Genomic DNA, 23,603 nt, shown 5'->3' on the forward strand with positions numbered 1-23,603 from the left:
GACGACTCAGTACTACCTCAGTATATCTTATGGAGTCCTCAGCACACTGCACACAGTACGCAACTCCGCAGGCACAGTACCTGAAAGTCTTGAATCCTCTGATCTTAGTCATTGGTCGGAATTGGCATCCATGACCATGACCAGCCAGCCTTGTCAGAGTTGGTTGACGGGTGGCCGAATGCTTTCTTACATCATGCTGCCGTTTGTGTCGTGAGCAATCGAGGCCGAATGTCTCGGTCTAAGCCTGAACGGTCATGGCGGGATCGGTGTATGCTCTGCAACGCTGCCAGGGTTGATCACGTACAAGTACTCCTACAATACTCGATCTCGGCGAGTCGTTCGTAATGGAACAACTTCATCTGCCATACATACGGAAGAGTCCGCAAGGTACATTTCAAGGCCAACGGTGTAGAAACATGACAAGTGTCTGTATTCTTCTGGAGTCTAGGTTATGTACGATATAAGCCCAGCTCTCACAAGCAACGTGTCCAATCCCTATGGTGGAGGAGCAGGACTCTCGCCAGTGGCAATCTCGCCGTTCGCTTCTTTGCTCGCAGATGAAGTAGACGCCGTAGACTCGACCTGTCCCTCAAGATCGCCGGTCCTTCGCCGCCGCATTCCACTCCGGCCGAGCGGCTGCACCAACGGCTTGGTCGCCTCGAAAGTGACAAACAGATCGTCCAGCGGCGACGAGCTGGTGAAGAACGCCCACGGACTCGTTAGCGGCGTTGGACCCGTCCTAGCGACCTCGTCGATCGTCTCGGCCCCCTCGCTCTCATCCACCACCACTTTGCCCTCTGCAGGATCTCTGGCGGGCGAGATTTTGGCACCAAGATAGCTGACCACGCGCCTCGTCATCCAGAATGTGCGCGCCCAAGGCCAGAAATCGGTCATCCCGCTGGCCTTCCAGCACGCCAGCACAACCGCCGCGTACACGACAAACACCCAGAAGGCGAGAGACACCGCCGTAGCCAGGAGGACAATCAGCCTCCCAACACGCGGCATCAAGACATCAGCGACTAGGGACCATGACGGGAGCAGAATGCGGAGGATCGCGCGTCTGGCCATGAATGTGCTGGAGGGGGACGAATTCGGCGCGACATCCCCGGACGGCCAGATTGCGTGTTGTAGCTCGCGCTCTGGGTCTGTCGGATCAACCACCAGACTCAGCAGCGGGACAGTACTTTGCTGCCGCGAAGCGAATTCCGCGTGTTCCTGGTCGAGGTGTCAGCTCGTGATTCCTCCGTTGGGGGACTCATGTAAAGTAGAGCGCCAGCACCGGCGCCAGTAAATGCACCCGTACAAGCACAAGTTAACCGTACTCACCCAAACTTCACTGTCAGGAAGGACTTGGATATTTCTGTCCCCATGCGCCCGCAAACGCAACGGAACCGGAACTACCTCCTCGTGAATCTCCCAGAACAGCAGCGTGGCGTCCGCGGGCGTAAACCACGGCAAGTTGATACCATCGTGGTCCCCCGTCTTGACATCCACACCGAAACTCTCCGTGAGATATACATTGTCGTCTTGGTACGACGCAACCTCCAGCAACATGCTGACATTCCACACCTGCGTATCGTAATACCCGCTGATCGCCAGCCGGCGCGAGCTGGCATTGTACGCGAAGTCCAAGGCGAAGGACAAGCGCTGGGAGCGCCGCGCCGTCTGCACATAAGGCGATGAGTCCGCGTGGGGGAAGAAGTCGTCGACACTGGAATGCGTGGGTGCGTGTGTTAGCTGTGATTGCGCTTGGATTGCGTGTGAGGATACCGAGGCGGGCCTTTTCATCGTGGCCCACCTCTCAAAAGAAGGGGAGGAGGAAACACATACTCATATACCCGGGTGATGGTGCCGCCGCGCCATAGATGCTCCGCGGCCTTGCCTACGATGTCTGTCCCCCACGGCACTTCGGGCGATGGCAGAGCCGCCCATAGCAGGACGAGAACGGCGTAGAAGACCGGTATGAGAAGGAGGATCCGTAGAGGTGTGATTCTAGGCATTGCCGCGGGTGGGCGAAGGGGCAGCTGTTGTTCAGGAACCAAGATTGCACTCGAGGCCCATCTTGAGGGCGACGGGTTCAGATCCCAGTCGCAGAGAAGGCAGAATCATGGTGCGAGGAGTCATCGTAGCCGAGCTGCGGTTTCAGGTTTCATGTCTAAGGTCGAAGACGTGCACAGCCTCGTTTCCTCGGTCGGATGAAGCATGGCCAATAGGGGCGTCCTCGCGGGCTTACTTCGTACAAAGTTCATGCAGCCTTGACATACTTCGTGAGATTACACGACTACATATGTAATTACTCGTAGAGTGAACTCGCGCGAGAGGAGTTCAATCCATTCGCGAACGTAGACCCAAATGCAAGCTCTGCTTGCTAACGCAGGCAGGGTCTGATACTTATTTTCGAATTGCTCGATCGTTCCTCATTGCCTACTCATCAAACACGTGGTGCGAAGGATGTGATGGAATGACTGCCCTACGTGAGCACGACAAGAATGTCCAGGAACAGAGCCCAAACAACTCTGACTGTTGTTCAATCCTGTTCGAGGCTGACCGCTGAAACAGTTTCGGAGCAGCCAGAATTGGTCTGTACTGACGCCGGGTTCTATTTCCAACCGAGGGTGTTCGCGAAGCACAATCAGAAGGCGGCAAAGCCGACGGTAAGTATCGAGCAGCTCTTACTTTCTTAAGAGCCGGAGCATGTTCCGGTTTGCATTCTCTCAAGGGCCTGGTCGGATTTGGTCGATCGCCTGGACGCCATCACTCTGGCTTGCTCGAGCGGCAACTGAAGCCAGGAAGCCAGGAAGCCGGGAAGCCAGGAAGCCATAAATACATGTATATCTTACATGCGAGATGTTTCCGCCTGATGTATCGGGACTCATGCTACTTGCTCATTGCACTGCATCATATGAGGTTCGGCGGAACGCGGCGTTCGCGAAACGTTAGGGCACACTCGATTGAAGGGTACTTCAGGACCGTCGAGCCGTGTGAGAGCAATATGCGAGATCGTTCGGGTCGAGATTCTTCTTTACTTCCCTCATTCAGTTTCCAAACATCATCATATCTGTGCGATGATGATTGGTCAACAATCAACGTTGAGGCGGTTTGGTGTAGTGGCCCAGCACGTCCTCACAATACAAGTTCGTTTAGCCTCTGTGAAGCCCACATTCAGCTATCCCCTGACGGCGGAACCTCCTGCAAAGTCTCGCGGTAGACTTGTGATGTCGCGTCGAACAGAGCTAATATGTCCCAGATGGTACTGGCAGAGAAAGACCTTGGTTCGAGTCCAAGTACCGTCATCAATTTCTTTTTCTTAAAATGATGGATCGATCGATCCGGTCCCTCATACTCTCTTGAGCCTCTGCGCGCGCGTGTGTAGGTGATGCGTTCGCTCGTTCGTCACTCCCATCTTCTGCCTGTCGAATCACTCGGTTCCTTACCATAGACTTGCTAGATCAAATCGCGCCGATGGTATAAAAGCTCCCCCGTGCGGATCTGGCGACGTCTCTTTAGATAACAGGGGATGTGAATAGGTAGTGTTTACTTTTGCTCTGCAGTTTGAGTCCTGTCCACCACCCATGCTCATACTTCGTTCATGACACCAAGCTAGGTGCCACACCTGCTTTGCTCCTTTTGTAGCGAGGGCCCAGACATTCCTTACCGGTGACACACCAGAGATTCTCCTCCCCGGTTTTCATTCGTACCTCTCGAACCAGCAGCAAAGTCATCACTTGATTTACGGATCTAAGGTGTATCGTTTGGCCTTTCGGCCGAATAAATACCACAGTTGATGGGCCTGTAGGTATTGGAATGTGACGAGCCTGATTCGATAATGGTTGGATCCAATTTGCTGCATCTTTGTGCTTGAAAGACTTTGCGTATGAGGTTCTGTTGGACTTGATGCTGTTTGTCTCACCTTACAAGATCAGGTAGGCTAGGTCTTACTGCTCGACGTTATTCCGGTTTGAATTTCTGTACCAGTCCGTTGTGACTTCAGCGAGTCTTGACTTCCAGAGGTCGTACCGCAGCATTGACCGTATAAATTCCCAACTAAGCGGGACATGCATCCTGTACCTGGACGGGAGAGCTTGGTTCGTATCGAAGTCGCCAGCATGATCAGTCTTCTCTTGTTGCAAGGGACGATGGTGGCAGACGGCCATATTTTCGCACGGTTGTTGCTTGTGTTCAGATGGCGCGCTATGCCATTAGTTGGAGCTGGCAGGGCTTGCGGGTAGCCAGCACATCCTGTTTCGACTGCCAATTGCGATAAAAGTTGTCAAAGCAGGGTGATGATTCCTACGGCTAGGAGGTAGTGCAATAATTTGAACAGTAGGGATAGGCATGGTCAATTGATGGGTCGACCTCACGATCGAGGGAGAGACATCGAGGAAAGGAACTGAGTAAGATGAGGATGAGGAGACAGCTCTAGCGCCACCTCATCAACCATGGCACCTTCCGCATAAGGCATGGAAGGACACCTGGCAAGCGCAAACAGCTCTCCATCCCTCATTCAATGCTTGCTCATAGTCCCCAGTTGTGTCTGCATCTCCATCAATGCGCTGGTATCAATGCTATCAATTCCCACTATGGACACATCGACCTGCCATCGAATGCGTCCGCTTCGCCTCCAACGCCCCGCTTGGCTACCTTGGACACGGTGTGATATACGGAGTGCTGGATGAGTGCGATGAGTGCAATGAGTGCTCTCGGCCACAGTGTGTACAGAAATATCTTTTATGTCGGAGCTCTGCCGACAAGGTTCCTCCCCAGTTCATCGCTTTCGCTGGACAGTCTGCCAGCCATCGGGATCGGTACCTTTCCTGGCACGAAGGGCCGCACCTGGTATAAACTTGGCGGCGTTCGGATTGTAGGGACGTCCGCTTGATGCTGATTTGTTGCTATCGCTACGGTCTCTGGACGCGCACCCTGGGTAGGGAATTTGAGTTATCAAATTCATGGGACGCTCGCAAGGATCGTGAGAGAAGCCAACCTGGACCTCCTGGTAGGGTCCCGCCCTCCTGGATCGGCGGATAAATTCATCCCGGACGATGCGGGCGACAACAGTAGAAGAGAAGACGGCAGTGGCTGGAAACCCATGTCAGTCGCGAAGAAGGTAGAGCAGAGCTGACTTACCATTGCCGGTATTGAACAGCCAGACCAGCTCAAGATTGTGGCGTCCGACAATCTCGATCAGGTCCCTTCTAAATCTCTCCTCACTCATGCCATTGGTGAAGAGTTGCTGACGAGCAAAGGTCAAGCGGCGTCGCTCATTGAGAGGAGGTTGCATCCGGAGCAGGTCTTCATTGTCCGGATAGGCTTCGCCAAATTTGACTTCATGGCCTTTACCGAACAAGCCGACGCCGTACTCGCGGATCAATTGACTGTCTTCCTCACAGAAGAGCATGGCCCCGCCAGCGTACTGGAAGATGACACACACCGCACCATATTGTTCCACGTAGGCCATGGAGAAAATGGCACCCGTGCTGATTCGCTCTGTGACCATGCTCATGGGCTTGTCTTTGGTCCAGCCATAAATCCAGACGCAACGGAAGTCCTCATCTCGTGGTTGCACCTTGTTCGGCTCTTCCTCTGTGATATGTCGCTTCAACCCATCAGATGGTCTGAACTTGACCAACCGGTTGTTACCCGCGATATCGGTGGCGGCGACTGCTGCCCAAGAGGAGGCGTGAGGTCTCACGACAGGACGACTTTTGGTGCCATTTTGAGCCATAAACTCAGTGTTCGACGCCGGCGCAGGCTTCATGTGGAATTTTTCGATGGACCAGGGCGCTGTGGTCTGATTGAACGTGTCCAGCATCGAGTGGACATCGCGTGCTATGCCATTCGCTGCCTCATTTTCACCCTCGTCTCTGAGCTGCCCTATGATTAGTCCAGCGAACCTGCAGCTCGGGGGGAAGTCGCTCTTACATGTTCCACCACGCGATTCAAGTGGCTAAGGGCATCCGCCATCACGTCGCTGACATGGAGAGGGTCGTTTCCAATAGCCATCATGTCCTGCGTTGGTGCCCGATCAGTATGGACTTCACCTCGCGAGGATCGGGATTCTACTGAGAAGGGTCAACGTACCTCTAGATCTTCACTGCTGGCATCACTGTAGTACGAGGGTGGAGTAAACGGATCAGTGGGAGAATTGGTGAGAGTGCGTTGGGTCGGTGAGGAGGTCATCGATGAAGATGAGGAAAAGTATCTGGGCACCATGGCGCCGAAAAGCGGGTGTGAACAGGAGGGTCTGGCAGAAAAGACCGAGTGGAGAGCATGAAATGAGCGATGGTCCCAGGCAGTCAGTCAGCCTTTGCTGCCCCTTCACTCCCCCCTCGGAAAGCTGTGTCTGGGAACAAAGGACGTGAAGGAGCGTTCCCGCCACAAGACAGAAACAGGAGCCCGGGTTGTCTGGGAAAATCTTGCAGGGCAGCAGCAGCTACCCGCGTGTGCAGATGACAACTTCTCAAACGGCAAGATCGATGGACTGGGTTCCTAGCTTTGAGAAAGACGCAGTGTTTGCTCTCCCAGTCCATGTGGGAATCTCTCCCATTTTTATGCCCGATCAAACACCCGTTGCTCGCTTCAGGGACGCCAAAGACCACGCAGACCTCGCCGCATCGATAAGGGCAACCTGCAGATGGGGCAAAGCAATAAACCTCCCAGATCATGCACCTACAAAGCATTTGATGTCCTTTGATCGTTCGTTCATTCCGCATCCAATCGTAGCAGTGCACTCCCGTCAAATCGAGCGCCAGAAAGCAGCCCTGATGCCCAACTCCCGACCCAATGCGCGCCTTGCCTCAACTGTCCTGCTCACAGCGTCTTTGTTCTCATGTGCTCGTCGGAGGAGATATTTCATGCATTCCCCCATCCTGCCCCACACCAGATACTTATATGCCTTGGGAACCTCCACGTCAGGGTTACTGCTGTGTGACTCTAGGCGGGTCCTTGCTGTCTGAACCACCTCACAGCTAACGTTGTCTGCCATCCCCATCAACTGGCCATAAGCCAACTCGATTCGCTCTTCACCGTTGCGCGCTTGTTCGTCCCGCAGTTCTCTGGCAAGTCTGACCGACTCTGCATTGTGGGTTGCAAGGACGAGACTCACTCGGGGGAACTCCACAGAGGCACCTTCCACGGGCTGGAGAATGCCTTGGTATCGTTTCTGCATGATGGCTCTGGCAATGTTGTTGTAACACTTGTGAGTTTCGTCGATTGTTCCCCAGAACAGCTCTCTCGGATCGCTGCCCAAGTACGCCCCTCGGACGAGCTTGATTCCCAGAACAAAGCCCTCCGTTCGAGCCAACTCAAGGTGCCGTGCGATGTTTGGCGGAGTCCGTTTTGCATATGCTTGGTATGTGCCATATACCACCGCCTTCTCTTTGTTGTATAATTTGGCGAAGTACATGGTCCAGTTGTCGATGCCTTCTTGCAGTGACGCCTGTTCGGCATCGAAGAGAAGCCCAACGCCTCTTTGCGCAGCACGCTTGCAGATATCGTGGACAGCATCTTCAAATTCAGGTGAGCAAGAGACCGTGGCTTTGAGGCGCCGCAATGCTTGACGTCCTGCCCCACTGAATTTGAGGGCCACGTAGTCGCCTCTCTGTGTGAGTTCGATCGTGCTGATGGTGTTCTCTTTCCAAGTCGCAACTTCGCCAGCGTCCACCTGAGCTTGGTTAATGGCAGCGGGTTGCGCACCGAGGCTTTCCGCCTCTTCCTTGCTGAGGACCACTTCTTTGGCATGACCCAGAATCACCCCTTCAAAGCCAATATTTTTAAGATCTGCGATGGTTCTGCGAACCTCTGACGGCGTCTCTCCTGCACAAAACTGGGCATAGAATGTTCGTTTGAGGAGAAAGTGCAGGAGAGAGTTACGGTCCGGGTTGAAGAGGGGCAATGTCGTATGAGCAAGAAAGTTCATGGCGGCTAATGAAGGTCGTAAAAGAAGGGGTACCGAGGATATCGAAGTAATGATGTACGATCGGAGAAGGGACGAAAGAGGAAGGCATGCTAGTGGCCTGGACGAGGGTATCTGCGGCGCTTGAGCATCGGACTCTTGAACGTCAATAGCTGTGGATGTTAGGGTCCGCCGCGTATGCGTTTTGCGATGTTGGTTTCTCGGTCGGAGTATCCGGGTCTTATGATGGATCTGTTGCGATTCAAGGCACTTATCATGCCACTGGACTGGGGAAAGTGCGAGAAAGGATGGCGCACGAAGGTGTTGCTTCGCTGATACCTGGGAAAGCAGCCTGGCATGCAAACAGCGATCCATCGTGGTGAACAAAGGAGCCGGAGCAGTAGTAGCTAGCAAAGCACGGAGAACTGACGAATAACATATATGCTCATCTCCAAGGTGGCTTTGGTGGGCAGATATAGGATAGCAGAGGGGTGCAGTACGTCAGCGGGCATCCCCGCCTTGGAGATAAAGATGCATTGAGCCGCGAGTAGCCGCTAGGTCGTGCCCGAGTATGGGTCGACGGTCTTTGAACTTACACATTACTCCGTACAAGCAATTCAAACGCAGATAATTCTGTGGAGCAGCGCAGAAAGGTCTCCATTAGTGGCGATGTGGACGCCTTGTGACCAACACCTCGAATTAGTGATGCCTGTACTCGACAGTCCCGTACTGTGGTGGCCGAGAAGAGAGCACAAGATAGTGGCAGTGCCCACAGATTGCGACTGCTCTTGCTGTGTACGTGGTCATGGTCGAATTGACACGATATTGGTGGATAGGTTTCTCACTCAGCATGAATTGAAGTGAGTATGAGGTGAGGGCGAGTTAAAGCTGAAGATGTGCGAGGAGGTCCAAGGAGCTGGTTGCTCGGACAACACAGGAGCCAAGCCTACTAGAGCCGATTCGGAGAAGTCGCAACATTTGAGCTTTCCGTCATTCACACTCCACACCACCTTCACTTCAACAGCCACGGCCACGCCTGACAGCCGTATCTAACGCGCCACTCGGCTTCTTCGACTCTTATCGCCTCTTTCTCGGTGTGGAAGACTGTCTGATATCCTCTCATGGTTTCTGCGAGTCCATGATATTATTCCTTTGGCAACCTCACTGCAACAATGACCGCTGACGGCGCCTCCTCGATCTCAGTTACGGTGCGAGTGAGGCCATTCACAATTAGAGAAGCTGCCCAGCTTACGAAATGCGACGATACAACTATTTTTCTTGGGGATGGCTCCCTGGCCGCCGCCCCGACTCCAAAACTGTCTCAGAAAGGCCTTCGTCCAGTCATCAAGGTCGTCGACGACAAGTGCTTGTACGCATGTGCGAAAACGAGTGGTTGTTCCAGTACTGACCCTTTCTACAGAGTCTTTGATCCTCCTGAAGATAATCCAGTTCAAAAGTTCTCCCGGTCCGTCGTCCCGTCGGGCAAGCGTGTCAAAGATCAGACCTTCGGTTTCGACCGCATATTCGACGAGAATGCATCCCAAGGTGAAGTTTATGAAGCCACAACAAGACCGCTGCTTGACAGTGTGTTGGATGGCTACAACGCTACAGTCTTCGCCTATGGAGCCACCGGTTGTGGAAAGACCCATACAATCACCGGGACCGCTCAAGAGCCAGGCATAATCTTCTCTGCTATGAAAGAACTGTTTGAAAGAGTGCAAGAGTTGTCAACAGAAAAGGTCACGGAGATATCGTTGTCGTACCTGGAGATCTATAACGAAACGATCCGCGATTTGCTCGTCCCTGGCAATAATAAGGGTGGACTGATGTTAAGAGAAGATTCCAATCAAGCCGTTTCGGTTGCCGGTCTTTCCAGCCACCACCCACAGAATGTTGAAGAGGTCATGGAGATGATTGTGCGAGGAAACGAGATGCGAACGATGTCGCCCACGGAAGCCAACGCCACTTCCTCGCGATCACACGCTGTCCTCCAAATCAATGTCGCACAGAAAGACAGAAATGCTGGTGTTGACGAACCTCACACCATGGCTACCTTGAGTATAATCGACCTTGCAGGTAGCGAACGAGCAAGTGCTACCAAGAACCGGGGTGAAAGGCTGCTGGAGGGCGCCAACATCAACAAATCCCTCCTGGCACTGGGCAGCTGCATCAATGCGCTTTGCGATCCGCGTAAACGCAACCATGTTCCCTATCGTAACTCCAAGCTCACCCGTCTCCTGAAATTCTCTCTTGGTGGTAACTGCAAGACAGTGATGATTGTCTGTGTCAGTCCTTCTAGTGCACACTTCGATGAGACACAGAACACCCTCAGATACGCAAATCGAGCAAAGAACATCCAGACGAAAGTCACCCGAAACGTGTACAATATCAATCGTCACGTCAAGGATTACCTGGTCAAGATTGACGAACAAATGGCACAGATCAACGAGCTGAAGGCCCAACTGAAGGAAGCTGAAACATTCGCCTTCACCAAATTCAAGAAGCAGAATGAGAAAAAGGAGAACATTGCCCGGGAAGGAGTGCAGAGGATCAGAGCAGCATACGAAAACTCTGCAACAGAGCGACAAGAACGCATCAGTAACATGATCAAGCTCAAGCAACTCGGGCGTCGGATCGCCATGCTGAACTCTTGGATTACCGCATTTGACGCTGTCTGTGACATTCTCGAAAATGAAGAACCAATGCCAAACATGCAGGGAGTGAAGAAGACCGCCCACGGGATCATGATCGAGCTCGAGAGCGGTCGACATCACTGCCATCAAAAGGTGTCTAAGAGCAGCTGGGATCGGTCCATGAACACCGCCTTAGAGCATAGCTTGAAGCAACTCAACGAAGTCGATACGGGCGATATGATCGACGCTGAGATGCTTCGACGTGAGGTTGAATTGCTCAAGTCAAAAGCTGAAAGAGAAGCATTCGCAGCTGTGGCTGAGCAAGACAAGAACGGAGATGCAGGCACCATTCAGATTCTGCTACGGGCGCACTTTGAGACCATTTCTGCTATAGAGAGGTTGAACAATATGAGCGTCGACGACGCGGTTGAAGCTGCCACACAAATACTTGGGAAGATGTTGTCCTCAGCTTCGAGCGCAGCATCTTATGTCGTCAAGCCCGACGGCAGTCTGGCTCCTGTGGAAGTATTTGCTCCTTCCAAGACAGGTACACCCAAGCGGCGGAAACAGAATACGGGCATGTCCTTTTTGGAAGGGAGTCCAACGCGAGCGAGACCTACTGTCACCGCCGCCGTGGCGCCTCATCTCACGCTTTCTCCGGCTCGACCTTCCCCTAGGCGTAGAGGGTTGCTAGGAAGTGCAAAGAAAGGTATCCAGGTATCCTTCACACCCAAGAAACGGAAAACCCCTGCGAAGAGTGCGAAACGAGCAGTAAGATGGCGAGATGACACTGAAGACGGGACACTGGCCGAGTTTGAGAAGACGCCCCAAAAGTTTCCTTCAGCAGACGAGTCAGCCTCGGAGATCACTCTTCCTCAGATCTCGGACCTTACATCGTCCCTCTCGGCTCTCGCGACGCAATCGCCTGACTCGTCTCCCATTCCTCTTCCGCCCGAGGCTACCCTCAACGTGCAACACAAAGGCGGTCGCTTCCAGGCAGGCTTTCTGTCCAAGAAATATGACGGGTCACCATTGTCTTCAAACCTACTCCCCCCCAAGATGACACCGCTATCATCCTCCGACAGCGACTTGTCCCCGCTAAGAGAGCTCGACGCAGGGAAAGCCTCGAACCGCGGCTCACTGATCCCTCAAAACAAGGGTGCTGCGACATTCGATTCCTCTGTCGACGGAGGTAATATCTCCTCTGGCACCAACTCTGACACCGAGAACCATGCGGCTGGGGCGAACAAAGAGGAGGCTCTTGTGATCCGCAATGCAGTCAGACGCTCATCATCCTTGCGCCGCTCGGGTGTCCACGCCTCACGGACCCAGCGTCGTCGATCACCCACAGCCGCAACAGCGGCACTCGCCGGTTCTCCACCTTCAGAGGGTATGTTCGCGGCCGGCCATGTTAGGAGAATGGTCCACGCCGGCAAGAGTGATAGTGGACTGCTGAAGGAGAATGATCGGGAGTGGAAGGTAGGCGTGCTTAGTCCGCGTGTCCAGGGCATCGTCAGTCATGGAAGAGGGCTAAGTGCGTCGGCGAATCCATTGAGGAGAACGACCATGAGTGGCACGGACGTCAGAGGGACACCAAATGGAAACGGTGAACGAGCCGCGGGCGGAGGAGTTAGGTTGTCGAGCATTAACCAGGGTCCGTCGCAGACCGTGTCAAGGGGGAGTCTAATGCCTGCGGGTAAGGCTGTTTGGCGTTGACCCAGGATGAACATGACATGAAAGGAACTACCGAATTGTGCTCTCGAGCTTCTTGTTTTGTTACTTGTGGAGTCCAGGCTCGTGGTAGGGGCTTCGTCCCGATCAGAGCATGGGACAGGGCATAAAGTGGTGGGCATTGAGCTGGAGGCATTCAGGCCGGCTTGGTGGCGTTTGGATGTGGGTGGAATGGCGCAAAGAAAGCTCATCCGGGGAGTTGAGCTGGAGTTTTGGATCTTTCCGTCCACACAGTCGACTCTTCGGCTTTTGGATCGGGGCTAGAAGAGGGGAATTACCAAGCCACGACCTTATCTCAGTGGTTTGTGACCACGACGCTGTGCTTGTACAGCAGATAGGGACATCAACGATACGAAATCATGTGCTGTATCTCGTGATGCCTAGACTGCTCCTCGTGAGCTACTGGGGCGGTCCTTAACCTCGCGCCCGGATCTGGGAGCGCTTCTCAAGCCAGATGAGCCATGGACAAGTTCTTCGCTGGATGGTATGAGTAAAGCATTCTTATGACTGATTGGAGAGATCCTGCGCTTAAGGAGAGATGGTTCCCAGCAAACGTTTCACCGCAAGGCACAGAAGTACACACCTCCAGGTTAGGCTGCCATCACTGAAATACCACAGCCGGAGACACGTTCCTCTCGACGAAATGTGCAGTGGCATCGCCGAACTTGACCCAGACCATGTGGATGGCCTGGCAAGACGCGCCCTGTCTGTGTGGCCGCCATTTGGTCGATCTCAATCCCAATGAGCCCTGCTAGAGCCCACGCGTGGCGCTTGAAGCCATCAGATATTGTAGTCGTGTCGCCGTTGCATCATGGACGGACAGTCTAAAGAACTGCTGGTTTAATTGGGGACCTTTTGTCGGGTTTCTGCCAGCATAGTTAGACTTGTACTGCCTCAGGCTAACCTTGGATCCTGAATCATTCCCGGTCCAAGGGGATCACCATGCTTCGACACGCGGTCTTCGAAGCAGTGGGGAACAGTAGTAACAACGCCGATCAAGAGAAGTCGTTTGATGTGCACAAACAGATGAGCTGTTTTGGATGCCCCGTTCGTTTGCTGACGAAAGCTGGAGAAAAAAAGCATAAAGCCCAATCGTTGCGTCCAGGAAAGATGAAATTCATCTTCCCATAAGATATCTCCCTACAACATCCCAGCACGCGTCTTGCAGGGTCTCAGAGCATCGTACACCTCCTCCACTCACATTACAGCTGAATCGTAGCGAAGACCAAGCGCCACTTAATTTGTACAATGGGCGACGACGACGGGGCCAAGATCTGGGTGCCAGTAACAGTTGTGGGATGCGTCCTTATCCTCCTGCTCATCGTGTGCTGCACACCCTGCGGCGGTGGCGGCTGCGGCGGTGACGACTACCTCTTCGAATCCGGCCCTAGACGACGGATACCATCGCGACATCTACCAACAGGGTTGCCCTGGGAAGAGATCACCACATTCAGCTCGTTTCCGACGCGACCTGAACCAGTGCTCTTGGGTCCGCGGGGAGGCCGACGGGAGAGAGCGGACAGAGACGCAGGATACTATCCCGGGGTCAACATAATAGAGAGAGAGCCCATCTTTGGGCGGAGATGAGCCACGACGGAACAGAGCAAGATCAGTCGCGCAAACGCATGAAACATCGGGATTTGGTTGGGCGAGCAGCTTGCGTGTGAGGCTGGCCGTCTGCCACGTGACTATCCAGGAGCTGCCCGGTCACAGTCACATGACTAGGGGAGATTAGCTGAATGAACGACGTGCACCCGCGTTACCGTGCGCGTTAATGCGCGTGATACCGCGCTGGAGGAACCACGGAATAACTATTTTCCGTCTGAAATACTGTGAGCACGTTTAGAGGTCAAGCCAAAGGTCTTTTGTGCTTGGAGGCTCAGCCACAGGCTATGCTAAGAGCAGGTAACCTAAGCCGGCAAGCTCGCCGCGTAAGAGCCCCGGCGATTTTCGTCAGCCAAGACTCTTGCCTAGAGGAGGCCTATCAGGAGGCTGTGCCTTACTACTAGCTATGGCTCCCTTAAGCTCATTAATATGGCCTCTTTGTACGGAGTATATTTCCACAACTCCAGAACTTACCTATGATGTGATATAATTCGACCATTTCTTCAATCAAAAAGTCTAGATTTTGCGAAATGGCGTCCATGATGCTCCGGGGAAAACGAAAACTGCGACCCACGGAAGAAGAACACACAGCTCGTGCCGAACACTCTTCCGTCACCGATCATTTGCCACGTTTGAAACGATCAAAACGGAGCATTCCATCACCACAAGATCAACTTTGCAAGAGATGCGCCAAGATTGACCTTGATGGGGTTTTGTCGAGGCAGCATAAGACATGTGCGGGTTTGCTTGTGAAGAGATTACGCCCGGTCTCGACCTGGGCTATCGACTCCTGCCCTTTATGTAGCTTACTAGCTACAACTCTACCTCCTGAAACTCGTCAACAAAGCGATCGTGGACATATGCTCCTATCATATTCAAGCATCAGGTCGCGCCCAAGTGGCTTGAAAGCTATCGACACGGGCATGATAGGGATACTTGGAGCCGACAAATATCTAATTGCTCAAAATCAAGGTTCTACCTGGTTGCGAACACTTAGTCCGAGTCATATCGACTTTGAAATCATAAAGGATTGGTTGGCCCTCTGCCGTGAGATGCACAAAGACGGCTGTGCCTCCAAGGCATCCTCGCTCGTGCCTTTTATGAAGCTGATCGACTGCGAGACGGGCGACATCGTTCCGGCGGCGAATTATTCATACGTGGCCCTGAGCTATGTTTGTGGAGAAGACATGAAAGCTTTTGGCAACTGTGCGTCGATTCCCAAAGACTTGCCGGCCACGATCGAAGATTCCATTGCTGTCACACGGAAATTAGGTTTTCGGTATCTCTGGGTTGATCAGTTCTGCATTGATCAGAAGTACAAGGAGGATGTTACAGCGCAGCTACTCCAGATGGACTCAATTTACCGGAACTCTGATCTGACTATTATTGCCGCCGCAGGTCGAGATGTGACCTACGGTTTACCCGGGGTGGGCAAACGATATCGGTCCAAGCATGACCATTCACGCATCAAAAATCAATCTTTGGTCTCCTCGCTGAGCCAGCCACAATCTTGGATCAATGACTGTTGGTGGACAACAAGGGCTTGGACATACCAAGAAGGAATCTTGTCCAGACGACGGCTGGTATTTACCGACGAGCAGGTCTATTATGAGTGTTACGGTATGTTCTGCTGCGAGGCGTTTGATTTGCCGCTCCGAGATATGCACATTAGGTCTCAACAACGTCTCAAGGCAGACTTTTGTGCCGGCGGCAACATCGGAATATTTCCTCGAGGAGTTGGACGAGGCCCATGGGAGGTCCTCCAACGTATTGAAGAGTACTCGTGCAAGTCTCTCACAAACCCCCAAGACATCCTCAACGCGGTGCTTGGTATATTGAGAGCATTCGAAGAAGGCCCCTTCAAGATTCGCCATTGTCTTGGCGTACCTTTCTTGCCTCAATCAAGCGGCAAGTTGCGCCGGCCTCCCGAAAGATCTAAAACAACATCCTGGAAACCTGTCCTAGGCCTTCTTATGGGACTTTGTTGGAGAGGAACTCTTCCGTCACCTAGACGACTCGGTTTCCCTAGTTGGTCCTGGACAGGCTGGACGGCTCCAGTCAAATGGGATGTGGCTACGATGGCAATACTTCAGACGGACCCTAACATCGATATTCATTTTGAACTCAATGATGGCCGCATTATCGATTATGATTCGTTTCAGGATTCTTACAATGACTTGAACAGAAGCTTGGCCTTGTCGAATTACATTCACATTTCGGCCTGGACATCGACGATAGAATTGCTCGGATATACTTCCCATGATGATAAGTATTTTACAGCAAAAATAGACCTGGAAGATGGTTGCTATTCACAAGATGGATCCCGCTTATCAGACGGATCCTATTTACATTGGGTTTTCAAACCGACGACAACCAGAGTATTAACACCGGACCTGACGTGTATCGCCATCCATATGGGTTATCATTGCCCTGGAAAGAGGCACAGACTCGGTTACGGACTCATGGTTGTTGCGGATTTTGGCAGTGGAATGGAAAGGGTCGCATTTGACTGGGTGAAACAATCCAACCGTAAGATTTTTGAAGCGGATGGGGCGCAATATAGGCGCTTAGGGGTATATCCAGCGGAGGCTATCCGTGCGAAGTTTAAGAAGTCGTGGCGCCAAATTCGGTTGCGGTAGAGCTAATATGGCAGGTTATAACGCAGACGGAAGGATGTGTTATGAATCGCTCCACGTGAGGCGGTATGCGGTCCAAGTAGGTTTACTTGTAGGGAGTAACAACTGTATGTCTGCTGAGGGTGACGGGCACGCGGTCACTTGCACCGGCGTGATAGTAGAACAACACTCTTAGTCCAAAGGTAAGGGTTAGAGTATTAACGAAGTTAACTATAGTGCCACATAGGTGGTTCTAGCTGTAGCTATATACATAGGTAGGTTTCCTATCTAGGTAGGTCTAGGCGCTGCATGGCTGCACTCGCTGCATTATAGCGATGTAGTATATATAGCGAAGACTTCCCCTTTAGGAAGTCACCATCACTTGGGACCAGAAACAGTCCACTTTCAGAAACAGAACGGACTCCATCCAACTCTTCGAAAAGATGGGCGCCTTTGACTGCACCACCCTGGCCATGGCGCCTCGAGGACCTGGAGGGACGGTCCCTGTGGATTTCCTGACACTGCCACACAGAGAGAGGGCGTTCGTAAACTCGACTCGAACTACGTTCCCATCTCCCATCTCCTCGTGCATTCCTGCGGCTCTACCCAATTTTGATGTCTCGACCGGAGCCCGAGATTCTTACTATTCTGCATTCCATGAGGAATTTCTCTTCCGACCTTCTTCCCCTACTTGCCAGCGACTACTTCGCATCATTCAACACTATCGGTAGACGGAAGGAGTTTGGGAAAGAAAGATCTTCCCAGAGGCGGTATGACCCTACAGCCGCTTAACCAGAGGCCAGCGGCCCAATACTCGGCCGAACATTATCGAAGACATCGTCAACGACTTGCTGAGAAGGGCACTGTGAAGAAGTCCCATGCAGACTCCACAAAAGAAATATTTTTGGAGTGATGAAAAAATGGATACGGTAAGGGTGTACACGGTTTGCAAAATTCGCGCTGGCATTCTTCAATCATGCGCTGCAATCCGTTCTGAACCATCTGGGCATATCCTCGCTGGTGCCCAATACCAAGATCCTGTTGACGATCTGGGATATCCGGTCTATTACCAAAGCTGTACTGAGGAGCTGGTGGTGCACTTGTGGATGGGTGCGCACCTTTATTGATGACGTGGTCCTAAACAACGCAATCCAGGTGCAATACCGCCACACGGGAAACCGCAATTTTCCTTTCAGTTAGGATGCTCGTTTGCTCCAATGTCGACTGTCCTCGTTTGACGACGAGATCGACCAGAAAGTACTTGCGGAATCTGCGGTGTCTGAACCTTTGCGCCTCCTTCTTGAGCAGTCTCTAAAAGTGGTCAAGCAAGGAACCCCCCATCCAGGCAATGGCTGGTCTTGCCTCGACACACTGGACTTTTCGGATGATGAGACCTGGGACATAGATGAGAGGTCAAGCGAGGGGCTTCGTGCGTGGATCGCAAGCGACTACTACTTGTACCCAGAAGACTGCCCGTTCGCGATATCACCCCACGTATACCGGAGAGCTGCGGTCCAGGACATCTGAGTCGATCTAAGTGAACAGCCTGGCGACACAAGTACGTACGCATTACTCTATGTCGCCCATCTCTTCGACATAGATCCTCTGTCTCTGCCCCTCACCGACCCGATCCTGCTCAAATGGTCGGCGTGTGCTAAGGAAGATCTTGAGTTCTACACACAGCAGTGCATGGAGTCGAGCGGCAACTTACCCAGGACTGCCACTTCCCAGAGGAGTCAGGTCTGGGAAAGAGACCGGCATGCTCGAATCTGATCAACGTTCCTGTACCAGATGCATCTAGAAGTCATGCGCTATATCACCACCGGACAGCTGGACCCTGGCTCCAAGGGACGATCTTTTGATCAGAATGGACGCCTGAAATGTTTCGAAGACGGAGAGATCATTGACGAAGAGCACACTTCCGCTGGACCACTGGGAGGTGATCAGGATCTAAGGTCAAGAGGTGCTACGCCTCCAGAGGATGAAGATCTCTCATTCCTGCCTCCTGAATTCTCGGATTCGGAAGTTCATTGCCCAGAATTCGAAGCCCAAGTGAAGCGGCCCACCTATGACTTCGATTTCTGGTATCAACGTCCGAGCCATTCCTATCCATCTGTTAACAGAGACGATAGCCCTTCGGACGACTACTATTATCCAAATCGAAACGGTTATTCCGACATCTCGGAAATACCATTACACCACAGGTGGTATGTCGACGTTCCCACACCTTACTGCGTGAACTTATCCTCAATGTAACCAGACGCAATGCCATCTACGGAGACATGATGGCTGTGTTAAAAGGACCCCGATTCACCCGGGTCAACGGAGTTCTCAAGGGAGTCTCCCAGATACTGAAATTTGCCATTTCCAGTCTGCCATGGAATCGAAAGGGCGTCGCCACCGAGCGGGATCACGAGGACGAGCGGGGATCTGGAGCCCAACCAACATCATTGGGTCGTATAGCAACAAGGGCAATAAGGGTACTCCTTAAGGTGAAGACCAATGCTCTTGCCCCACCTTAGACACCACCGGTCGTCCTGCCCCCCTCCACGGACTGTCGCCCAATGCACGGCATACTGTCCAAGACGATAACCGGTATATCAAGCACTTCACGGACCAGTGGATGGTACCCGATCACTCAAACATGCTCTGACCGTCTCGCACGGCGAGCGTAGGGGCTTCTGGCTTGCTTCCGCGACCACGGCTTGGACTCCATGTCGATGACAGTGCTCTGGATGATACCTCCCTATACGGTACATCGACCTCTGCGACCCCCTCAGAACGGGGTCGAAACCGTGATGATCTACCAGCACGGCCTGGTGCTCTTTCCACGGAATTAGACGTATCTCTCGAGGTGGCTATGTCTGAGACAACTCGGAGAGCGTTTGGCGAAGTCCCACTTCCACGAAAGGATGAAGAGAAGGGGACCCTCCTTCAGCTGCAAAGGCACCGTGCAGTGTGTCTGCGGTGTCTGACTCGAGCTCACCGCACCAGCAAGAGCCGATATTGCAAGGACGAAAACCCAACGTTGCTCTTCCAACGACTCAAACCCACGCGGTTCACCTCAGCCGCTGGCGTTGTCCAGGCTATGCAAAAGTTCATGATACAATAAGAAAGTATGCCCATGAAATAGGCGATGACCTACTAAGTGTTTAGACTGGTTGTGATGGGAATTGGGCATTCAACCCGTCTACATCGACATCGACATCGACATCGACATCGACATTCGCAGGACACGTCATACAGGATACGGGACAGGAGGTATTTGGTGCTGCCCTAGATCGGCAACGACGAGGTACATACCTAGGACATACATACCACTAGTGATACGCATATACCCACACAGTTCAGTATTTCAAGTACATTCACGCGGAGGCTCCCCACTGTCGTTTAGACAGTCTAAGTTTGACACAAATCTTCAGAATACGCACGTAACTCGTACATGGCCGATCTACTAGTATTGGTACATACCGCCATCTTCCACACGGATAGCGAACACTTCGACGAACATGGGACATATGGACATGGGAGACCTTGAATCTCGGTCGCCCTATTGTTGACATAACCTGTTAAGCATTCCAGTCGGATGGGCCGCCAGGCTCACGATAGAGGCCCTCAAAGACAGGACGGGTGCAGATGTGGATCTTCTAAAGGCGAGGGTTGTTCATACAACATAGTTTTAGTGGCTCTTGGGTACTAGTAGTAGTATACTAGCACACTGCCTGGGTACTTTACTGGTATCATTGACGGGTCGTCGCGCATGTAGTCCCAGACGACAACATTCCTCGTGCTTAACTCCGGTGTTGACACTCTCATCTTCGCAACGACCCTGCCTTTCTGTGTCTCTCCTTATCCTACATACCGCCCTACACGAACCCCTCCGGGATCAAAATGGCGCCCACCCCTTCAACACCCCGCTCCATGACAAGCAAATTGTACGCGGCTGCCGCGTTCGCCGTATCCATCACATCGACCTTCATGCCCAGCTCCTCGGACAGATAGCGTCTCGTGTCCTTTGACAGCATGTGTAATTGACGACCCGTGCCGAAGATCAACAAGTCCGGCTTCGGGTACAGCAAGGTGAGCAACCCGAAGGCCGAGGGCGGGAAGTCCAGGACAGAAGAGCGAGCGTTCAGGAACTGTGAGAACTGCGACGCCGTGGGGGCCCGTCGCTCCTTGCCCGAGGCGGGTGGTGTCGAAGAGACTACTGTCGCGTCACCGACCCCGGCACCCGTGCCAGCCCAGGGACTCCACACGAATCCCTCACCTCCCACGAGCATCACGCCCCGGCCTCCGGAGGTTTGGACGCCATTGTTCAGGTGGAAGCCGTCGTGCGTGCAGGCGTCGATGGACGTTGCGGGCTCCTCGACGCCCGCGGAGGCGTAGATGTCCAGCTTTGAAAAGTCCGTCTGCGTCTCTTCTTTCGAGGCCGGCCCTCTGTCCCTGCTCTTCGAGGGCGCGTAGGGGTTGATGCGAGGGGAGCCAGGACGCGCAGGATTGGGAGGAGGCGCGGTCGGGCGCGGCGGGATATTGAGCGATCGCGCGGTCGAGGTGGGCGGCGGTACGGATGGTGGACGGGCGGGAGATTGCTGATGGTATGCAGGATTTGTTGAGAGGGCACGGAGATGAGTTTGTGGCTGAGATGGAGACACTTGATGACACCGTAGTTGGGCCGCCCGCGACGTGTACACCACAGGGGAGGATGTCGTCGCTGCAGCTCGACGCAGCGCGCGCAGCAGGTCTGTGGACGGAGCTCGCATGCTGGGGGATATGACCTTGTAATGCCTCTCTCTCAAACAATTTTGGGCTGCTGCAAGAGGAATCAGTGCAAACCCTAACCGGAGAAGAGAGCTTCGGAGAGGTCACAGGAAGGCTCGTCTCCTGCGCACGGATTCGGTGATGGAGTGTCCGTTTAGTTGATCACAGAGGTGTATCTCGACTCTGGTGTCACCGGTGCCGCTGATTTGACTTGCCTGGATATTGGTCGTCTCTCGTTCGTATCAATATAAATTCAGAGTCTAAGGTATGCTTCAACTGAAAGGTTAGGAAGGGGTGATTGCATTGAGCATTCGAAAAAGTCACTGACGCTCTGAGATCACACGCATGACTTCATACTCCATCGGACATGGAGAAACATTTGGCCGCCACTGATCTTCAGATCCAGCTTGGGAAATACAATGATAAACGTCCTTGAATATGAGCATCGAGAGACACCAAATGCTTGTCTAGCTGTATCTTACACAATCTGGAAGATTCGTTCTCGTGCCCCGCAACCGGCCGCAATGCAAGCAAACTCGAGTTCAAACAATCCCCGTGTTGAACACGACTGATGATCACCATTCATTAAAGCTTCTGCCATTAAATCGCATTCCCATGCTTGCCAGAATCACATAATGCAAAGTCCCACAATAGCAACAATCGCAGCAAACAAGCTGCCCTTGAGCAGACTCTCACTGTTGCCACCGATTGAACCGGCGCCGTTTGACGAGCCGTCACCGCCATCGCCCTGAACGAAGCCCGTGGACGCAGCCCCTGACGCGCTCGCGGTTGCACCTGAATCACTGCCCGAGCCTCCGTTAGAGTCACTGCTGCTGGAGCCCGAGCTGTTGTCGCCTCGGTCGCCATTGGAACCGGTGCCGCCACCAGAAAGACCGGGAATCGTTGCGACCTCACTGGTCTTCGAAGAGCCGCTTGAGCTGGCGGTGTTACTCGGGTAGTTGGCGGACATGTTTGTGCCAGTGCCGAGGAATGATTCCAACACGGTGTTGTCATTGGTGACCTCGACGGAGAGATTGGTCATGCTCGGGTCAGTGAAGATGTAAGACTTGCTACCTTGAACATTCGCACCAGAAGGTGGATCGTAGCATTCCACCGAGACAGAGTCGAATTGGGCAAAGTAATATCCGTTAGTCATGTACGGTGAGTCCCATTCCACGAGGCCGCCCGCCCACTCGATGGTGCCTTCGCCGTTGGTGGGAAGACCGCCAGGCCAGAGTGACAGCTGCACTTGACACGGTGTCTGGGGGTAGTAATAGCGGTTTGCGGTCGCGTTCCAGGTGTCTTCGCGGTCAAGAGTACGGACCACCTTCCCATCGATAGACCAGGTGATCGAGTCGGGTTGCCAGTCGATTTCATAATCGTGCATATTGGCATGGACGTCAGAGAGGCCAGTGGTATTGCCGCCGTTGGTATCTAGGACCACATGTCAGCTTCAATTCGTCGCCTCGGAGTATTCGGCTCCCCTTACAAACTGGCACACCCTGAGAGTAGAAGTTGGTCTGCGCGTTCTCCAGCTCGACCCCAACGAACTCAAAATCTATTTCGTCCTTGGAGTTACCGAGCAGAATAAACGCCGTGACCACACCAGCACCAGCAGAAGTCGCGAACCTGGCGCCGACTTTGCCGTACCAGACATGTCTTGTGCTGGTCAATAATGTTCCCACCGTCCCTTCGGCCATAGTCAGGAGCACAGAGTCCTGGTATTCCAAGGGGCTGCCGGACGAAACCCAGTCGGCGGTGGTAGGGTCACCCAGGTACTTGGTGTTGGGAACGATGCCGTCGAGGTTACTGAATTCATACGTTTTGGACTTGCACACGGGTGCCGGTACGCAGGAATCGAGGCCGAACGAATTGACGGGATCGCATCCTCCGAGGCAGTAGGCGCCAACGCCACATTGGCCGTATTCTAGATGTCCTCTTGTCAGTCTCTCTCTCCTATCTCAGAGCCTCCCGAGTAGACATACGCGAACAGCATGGTGTGTCCGATGGGCATGTTACACCTCCGCCACACTTAACCTGCGCCAGTACTGAGGGAGCCAACGCGGCGAGGAAGAGAAGGGAATGCAGGATTGGGCCTGCCATCGTGGTTGCTTGGTGCGTCCTATCGGTTGGATGCGTGTGCAGGCGTCAATCAAAGACGCGACGGCCTGGTGCACGCAGTACGGTAGAAGGAGAAGACGGGTTCTCTGCAGACAAGGTGTAGCACACAAGCGGGGCACTCCTGGTCGTACAAAGGAACAACGTTCGTGAGGGTCAGATGCTGGTGAGCGACAGATTGCACAGGCTGCTGGGTTGGAATGTGACAAAGAAAGAGCCTCACAACCGCCAAGTGACCTGTGGCAAACA

The 23,603-nt window shown here is 53.2% G+C and overlaps 8 protein-coding genes across 8 annotated transcripts; 3 read left to right on the forward strand and 5 right to left on the reverse strand.

Moving 5' to 3' along the window:
- Positions 1 to 495: 495 nt before the first annotated feature.
- Positions 496 to 2,000, reverse strand: G647_09018 (uncharacterized protein; the record flags this gene model as incomplete). The annotated part of the gene is made up of 3 exons (XM_008733323.1): positions 496 to 1,215; positions 1,327 to 1,711; positions 1,831 to 2,000. The coding sequence occupies 3 exons, from the start codon at positions 1,998 to 2,000 to the stop codon at positions 496 to 498; spliced, it is 1,275 nt and encodes a 424-aa protein (XP_008731545.1).
- Positions 2,001 to 4,765: 2,765 nt separating this feature from the next.
- G647_09019 (uncharacterized protein) lies at positions 4,766 to 6,003 on the reverse strand (the record flags this gene model as incomplete). The annotated part of the gene is made up of 3 exons (XM_008733324.1): positions 4,766 to 5,079; positions 5,128 to 5,869; positions 5,923 to 6,003. 3 exons carry the CDS (start codon positions 6,001 to 6,003, stop codon positions 4,766 to 4,768), a joined length of 1,137 nt encoding a protein of 378 aa, XP_008731546.1.
- A 733-nt stretch (positions 6,004 to 6,736) lies between these two features.
- Positions 6,737 to 7,918, reverse strand: G647_09020 (uncharacterized protein; the record flags this gene model as incomplete). Its single annotated transcript, XM_008733325.1, has 1 exon — positions 6,737 to 7,918. The coding sequence occupies one exon, from the start codon at positions 7,916 to 7,918 to the stop codon at positions 6,737 to 6,739; it is 1,182 nt and encodes a 393-aa protein (XP_008731547.1).
- Positions 7,919 to 9,066: 1,148 nt separating this feature from the next.
- G647_09021 (uncharacterized protein) lies at positions 9,067 to 12,243 on the forward strand (the record flags this gene model as incomplete). Its single annotated transcript, XM_008733326.1, has 2 exons — positions 9,067 to 9,263; positions 9,315 to 12,243. 2 exons carry the CDS (start codon positions 9,067 to 9,069, stop codon positions 12,241 to 12,243), a joined length of 3,126 nt encoding a protein of 1,041 aa, XP_008731548.1.
- A 2,480-nt stretch (positions 12,244 to 14,723) lies between these two features.
- G647_09022 (uncharacterized protein) lies at positions 14,724 to 16,502 on the forward strand (the record flags this gene model as incomplete). Its single annotated transcript, XM_008733327.1, has 1 exon — positions 14,724 to 16,502. The coding sequence occupies one exon, from the start codon at positions 14,724 to 14,726 to the stop codon at positions 16,500 to 16,502; it is 1,779 nt and encodes a 592-aa protein (XP_008731549.1).
- A 1,782-nt stretch (positions 16,503 to 18,284) lies between these two features.
- On the forward strand, positions 18,285 to 18,734 carry G647_09023 (uncharacterized protein; the record flags this gene model as incomplete). The annotated part of the gene is made up of 1 exon (XM_008733328.1): positions 18,285 to 18,734. The coding sequence occupies one exon, from the start codon at positions 18,285 to 18,287 to the stop codon at positions 18,732 to 18,734; it is 450 nt and encodes a 149-aa protein (XP_008731550.1).
- Positions 18,735 to 20,344: 1,610 nt separating this feature from the next.
- Positions 20,345 to 21,238, reverse strand: G647_09024 (uncharacterized protein; the record flags this gene model as incomplete). The annotated part of the gene is made up of 1 exon (XM_008733329.1): positions 20,345 to 21,238. The coding sequence occupies one exon, from the start codon at positions 21,236 to 21,238 to the stop codon at positions 20,345 to 20,347; it is 894 nt and encodes a 297-aa protein (XP_008731551.1).
- Positions 21,239 to 21,864: 626 nt separating this feature from the next.
- Positions 21,865 to 23,339, reverse strand: G647_09025 (uncharacterized protein; the record flags this gene model as incomplete). The annotated part of the gene is made up of 3 exons (XM_008733330.1): positions 21,865 to 22,670; positions 22,726 to 23,163; positions 23,222 to 23,339. The coding sequence occupies 3 exons, from the start codon at positions 23,337 to 23,339 to the stop codon at positions 21,865 to 21,867; spliced, it is 1,362 nt and encodes a 453-aa protein (XP_008731552.1).
- Between the last annotated feature and the right edge of the window lie 264 nt (positions 23,340 to 23,603).

This window comes from Cladophialophora carrionii (assembly GCF_000365165.1).
Source record: "Cladophialophora carrionii CBS 160.54 unplaced genomic scaffold supercont1.8, whole genome shotgun sequence".
Taxonomy (NCBI): domain Eukaryota; kingdom Fungi; phylum Ascomycota; class Eurotiomycetes; order Chaetothyriales; family Herpotrichiellaceae; genus Cladophialophora; species Cladophialophora carrionii.